Genomic DNA, 6,035 nt, shown 5'->3' with positions numbered 1-6,035 from the left:
ATTTTAAAAGAAAAAACAGGAGCACAAAATTACATTTGTTAAATTAGAGCAAGAGTAATTTAGGCCATTGGTGAACCCTTTAATCAGCAGCACCATTAAAGTCAAGAACAGTTTATTCAAGACAATTCAGAAAAAGCTTGCTTGACAAACTGCAGATTTCCAATCAATAATAAAAAGAAAGACCAAGAAAACAAAACTTATCAAACAAAAGCGTGGGGAATGGAGAGGGGGGGGAAAAAAAAAAATTAGATGTGATGTTGCAAATCCCGGGCAATCTTAAAAAACGAAGTAAAAACCCACTTTCAATAGCTGTATAGGTAAGAACCCTCAAGGAATGCTTTCAGCTACAATAACCGTGCTTTATACTTTACAAAGAAATGTGGAAGTCATGCCACAGATCATCGCTCTGCGACTTGTTTCGAATTTTTTTCCATCCTACTTGAAGAAATAATACTGATAATATTTGCAGAAAGTGCAGGATAATCCATTCTTTCATAAATCATAATGAACAAAAAGCTCAGCTTCACTTTGGTCTTCAGTTTGGAGTTTTATTCGACTCTGCTCAGGGTTTCTTTAATACAAAAAGAAACAAAGGGGCAGGAGAACAAAAAAAAAGCCAACCCTGAAATGTTATACATCTTCCATTTTATCAGGCTTTAGCCTCCTGATTTGGAATTTTCACTCACCACACTGACGGCATTTTTTTTTTTTTTAATTATGTGATAATACTGAGGGGGGGAATCATTCTGACTCCTAAGGAGTCCAGTAACAGTTACGATAAACCCACTTGACAGGAGAAGGAGAACACAGTTTTCAGCTCTTCTTCCAATATTCTCAGCCATCATCATTAGCCTAGCTCCAGGAGACCTGAGCAGCTACATTTTAATCCTTTTAGTTGTGAATACAGAAATTGCTATTATCTCAGACTGTTGAAAACACAGCCCTGTTGACTCCACAAAACAAACAAGTTTTCCTTCATTCTTACAACTACTTCATTCACATTCACAGAATCTCATTCTGTCTTTTGGCTATTTAATTAACAAGCTATATTATGATGTCTGAAGCCACACAGCTAGAGGGTGGAAAAAGCCTGAGAAGCTCTCTCTAATAAGTTCTACAAGCCTATAAAAATAGCGTATTTTGGACAGTATGTTATATTGGAACAATTTAGCTTTATGTCTAACCAAAAAAAATTAGTCTGACAAAGTTCTTTGCAATTTACACTGCCTAACAGTATGTCATCTTCATAAAAGGCATTTACTACATCAACTTGCAAGTCTTGCGCTTGACTTTGTGTACAGAAACTTCATAGCATTCTCAAAAACTTCCTCCATCAAGTGACTAGTAAAAAAATTTTTTTTAAGAAATATTCATACTGTTTGAAGTTATATACGTGCTGTAGGACCCCTGCAGCACAACAAAGTAGGAAGAAATTCTCCCTGCTCTTGTCCAACAAAATCAGTTTAGAAAACTGTAACAAAGGAGCTTATAAATTAGTCATTACCCTGCTAATGTGTTACCTATGGTACATCCTCACTTACTTGATCAGTCCTATTCACTTTTATCAGCTTTAGTACCTACAGAACTGATTCCCATAACAATAATAAAGAATTGGTTAAGGTTTGTATGTGTGCAAGTGTTGCGATGCTCTAAGTAGAATAAAATATGCTCCCAAGTAAATGAAGGCGTTATGAAAATGCTACTTGTAGGATTAAAAAAAAATTCTAAAATAAAAAAATCAGGTGTTTTAAGATTCTTCAGGTATTTCAGTTTATAAGTGTGATTTTCAAACTGAAAGGTTTCATGGTTATCTCATTTAAGAAAAGCAAGAAGCAACTCCAGCATGTAGAAAGGGAAGTGTTACTGAAGTTCAGGCTAAAAATATGACAGCGCAATATATTTTTTTACATTCTATTATATCATTATAGATGTGAATTGTCAGTTCTGCTCCTCAGCTACATTCAACACAAAAACTATAGCTTTTATTAAGAACATAACATGAACCTGATGTTTTGACCTTAGCCATTAGTTAGTTTGCAGAAAAGCAGTCTGCCAGAGCACTTTGCTAGCTGTGTTTACTTACCTGAGTGCAGATACTAGGGAGGCAGAGCGCCAGCTTGACCATATCAGGAAGAATGGACTGGAACAAATGTTGAGCCTCTGCATCTTCAAGAATCTGTTAAAAAGAAGGAAGAGAAAGAAAAATTTAAAAAGGCTAAAATTTTTACCTCAGAAATAACGATTGTATGGAAAGCTTGTGAAAACTGGACCCATCCAAAAGCAACGAGAGAAAAAAATAGGTCCTATTAGCTTCATGCAAATCTGTAGCATTTTTCATGGTAGCACCTCACTGCATTTTACCTTGCAATAACCCACTAACTGAAATACAGAAGCAACTCTCAAAAGTTGCAGTTGAGAAAACATATCACCAAATGCCCTATTGAAGGAACCTTGAATAAGTTATCATTTGACTCTTTCCAAAGCAGTGAACCAAATCCTCAACTGATAAAAATCACAACCTAACCACAAAAGTACTGGAACGATTTACTTAATTTTCATAGTCAGGCCACAGTCGAAGACAAGTACCTGTGACAGTCTCCTGTTAAGGACATCCCAACCACACTGCTGGGTCAGATCAGTGGTCCTCAGCAGCAGCAGCAACAGGGAATACTAAGTAAGAAGAGCATGCAAGCCTGGGCACTTTCTGCTGTCCATCCCCACCATATTCCCTCAAGAACTACAGCTGTTGGATAACGTATGTTCAGGGTGCAGCCTGCCTGGGCCCACATGCTGAAGTTGCAATCTTTTCAGTCTCTTCCTGTAAGATCCTATGACTATTGTAGCTGCCCCTCTCTACTTGCTCTAACATTCTTTCTGAGAAGGAGAGACCAGAATTGATAGCATACAAAAAAATGGGGACACCAATGTTTCACAAGGCTTCTCAAAGCTTTTATACTCAAGACCAAGTCACATCAAACCCTTCTTGTCCTATTCTCAATTCCCTTCCTGACACTGTCTGGCCCACTTTTGACATGTTTGGCTGCCAAAGCGTATCAAGGCAATATATTCAGAGAAAGTCCAGGATCTCTCTTCTAAGTTGCAGCTGCCACTTCTGAGCTCAACAACACGTGCCAAGGGTTTAGATGAACGCACCCACACCCTACAACCCCACTCATGTATCATACACCTATTTTTAAATGGTGCACAAGGTGTTTATGGTGGGCAATGCTCTTCTAAGAAAAGCTAGGATAGGCATACAAACAGGAGCTGTGAAAAGCAACATAAAGCAGCGCAGCTGCAATACACAAAGTGGCACAAAGGCATGCCATATCTTCAAAAGTCTCACATGCTGCCATATGAACAGGCATATGTTGAAGTAAGATCAAGGAGAGAAAAGCATGTTCTCCATCTTCCTCTGCAGTGGTGCAGTTTTTCCCCTGATCTAGGGATCCAGGCACCAGGTGTGACCGGCTGTTAGATTTGCACGCTGTGTTTAAGGCAAAAAGCAAAGAGAACACGCATCTTGTGCTATGGCTGGGAAATGGAAGACGAAGGTCACGGTTCAGTCTTCCGCTCCCTTTCCCCTACCTCCAGGGAATCCGTATTTGAGACAATTACCTTTTACCAGTGTCTAGATCAAAAATATTAAAATTTTGAAACTGTGGCTTTAAAGCTATAGGATATTATTTTCCAAGTATAGCTGTTTGAAAACGATTGGATTTACTACCAGTTTCACGCAAAACCAATAGCACACAATGGATGAAACAGCATCAAGGTATTATCAACTTTAGTCTCTGCAACACTTAAGACTAATTGCGAAATCACAGAAAGTGATCTTTTTAGTTACATAATCAAAGCTTTGTAATTCACACTTCAATGGAAAGTTTCACACAGTCTTCAGAATGTAAAAAAAGATACTGGCAATTTTCTTCAGAAGAAGAAAATACAGTGCCTCTGAGTCAAAGCATAGTGTTCCCCATAAACGCCAAGCTGAAAATATTGTTTGAAGGCTAACAACTTCTGTTCTTCCAAGATCATTACTATAACGATAGAAGTATCTCTGCTCTGTTCCCTCCCGTTCAAGTGATATAAAGGGATAACAGTACTCAAGAAGTTAAAAACCAAAACACAAACAAATGCTCAAGGGACAAGAAACTTCTGGTAGGGAAGGGATGAAAATAAACCAACCTCAATACCTACACAGTTACTTTCTATGCATTATGTAAGCTGCTCATGGAGACATACAAACAAGGGTTTAATTTAGTTTTAAATTGAAACAAGAACTTACAAAGAACAGCAAGCTTCGGAAACATGAAAATAATTTTATTTTTATTCTATTCCTCTATAGGAGAGGAGGAATCCAAGTAATACATAATTATTACTGAAAGTCAACTTTTTTTTTTTAAGGTTAAGAAATGAACAAGATGCATCTTACTCTCCTGTTGTTGGCTGCCATGTGCACCTACATAGTTACACAGCCTAAGTCAGACAATGTTAAAGTTTAGGTCATAATTTTCACTAGCTGCTCTGGCAAGAAACTTTGCTCTGTTCTTAGGCACAGTGTTTTTAAGTGCCATAAAGTAACAAAATGAGCATTTAAAGGCTGGAATTTCAGATCTCAATACATAAAATGAATATGTAAAGTTAAATCTATTCAAAAGATGACATTTAACCTCAGATGTCTACCAGGCTGTCAAATTTTGATACTCTCTCCCCTTCGGGTAACACTTCCTCTCTTTTAAAGTTGACATATAAATAGTGGCTGCTATGCTTTGCTGACTGCCACAAACTCTACAGTATCACTTATCTGGTGACACATTATGGCACTGAACTTTGTCACAGCTGTCAAGCCTTCATCCTTTTCTTTATGCTCCTTTGAAAACAATATAATAATAGTATGAGACAATTTCTTCTCAAAACAGAAGTAGGGCCAGCAACTGCACAGCTCGGCTCTGATATAAAATGCATAACTAGAAAGTTCACTTCTTAAACTCTGAAATTGTACTTTTCCTTCTCCTTACCTTCCTAATGTACCAGAACATGCTGTCCTCTCTACATTGTTCCTATGCATGACTTTTACTAGAACTCCACTAATGAAAACCTCAATTTTTGGAGCTGTTAATGCCCAGAAGTGTTCTCATTGGACTTCAGACAGATTATTCTTACATGTAAATGACAAATAAAAGGGGGTGGGTGGGGGGGTGGGGGGTGAAAAGCATTGGGTGCCATAAAAACCTTGCCACATTTTCACAAGACAATTCACTTAAAGTACACCACAACTTTAAAAATATAATCATTGTGACTGCTAAATTCACAGGCCTTGCCAAGAAACTCCTAACTTTGCAGTGTTCTCTAACCAAACCACCAGGCAGCCTCAGTATCCCTGTTTTGAATACTCCCCTATTTAGGCAAAGGTGTCCTAAATATTGCAGGGAAGCAGATCAATAGTTTTCAAGCTCAAACATAGTTTGTTTCTTCCTGGAAATGTTATAGCCTCACAAAATAGTTGCTGCAGTGAGTAATCTAAGAAGTCTGTTGCTCAACTGCAGGTGCTTTAAAAAAAACCAAAAAACCCCAAAAAAACCTTTCTCCCTAATAAACTTTCTCCCTAAAAATAACTCCTGGGGGAACTGTTCAGTCCTGTGCTTCTCATTTATATCTCAAAGCTATAACCCATTATTGAACAGCGGCAGTAAGCCAGAAATATGTATCCTTCCTTGCTTTAAGTTTCTAAAACTACTAAGTAATTTGAGTCATGGCCACATCTGTGTAATCATAACTTTCCCTTTCTGCCCATAGACTCTTCCTATACAGGGAACATTCCTATGAGGTTTCTATGAAAAAGCACACCTGCAAAACCCTGGCTACTGGCCCTCATCCTTTTTTGACCACTAAACCAGCATGCCACCACAGCTGCAGCTTTGTAAGCTAACCACTGTCACTGCGTATTCTCAGCTATGCTCAGTGCAACACAGAGCCTGGTTTTATCTGTGACAGTCTTTTCAGACTTTGAAAGCAGCAAAAAAGAACACTCA

General features: G+C 38.1%; 1 protein-coding gene across 1 annotated transcript in view; it reads right to left on the bottom strand.

Annotated features, from left to right (window-relative positions):
- The window catches only part of PARG (poly(ADP-ribose) glycohydrolase), a 70,122-nt gene that overhangs the window by 42,556 nt on the left and 21,531 nt on the right, over window positions 1-6,035 (bottom strand). The window contains exon 8 of the mRNA XM_035890651.1: window positions 2,084-2,176. Within this exon, the coding sequence (XP_035746544.1) occupies window positions 2,084-2,176 (93 nt within the window). The remainder of the gene's footprint in view (window positions 1-2,083; window positions 2,177-6,035) is intronic.

Source organism: Egretta garzetta, unplaced genomic scaffold (genome assembly GCF_000687185.1).
Source record: "Egretta garzetta isolate BGI_Z169 unplaced genomic scaffold, ASM68718v1 scaffold280, whole genome shotgun sequence".
In the NCBI taxonomy this organism is placed as follows: domain Eukaryota; kingdom Metazoa; phylum Chordata; class Aves; order Pelecaniformes; family Ardeidae; genus Egretta; species Egretta garzetta.
The sequence above is the reverse complement of the archived record's forward strand: the minus strand, read 5'-3'. Positions and strand labels throughout refer to the sequence as shown.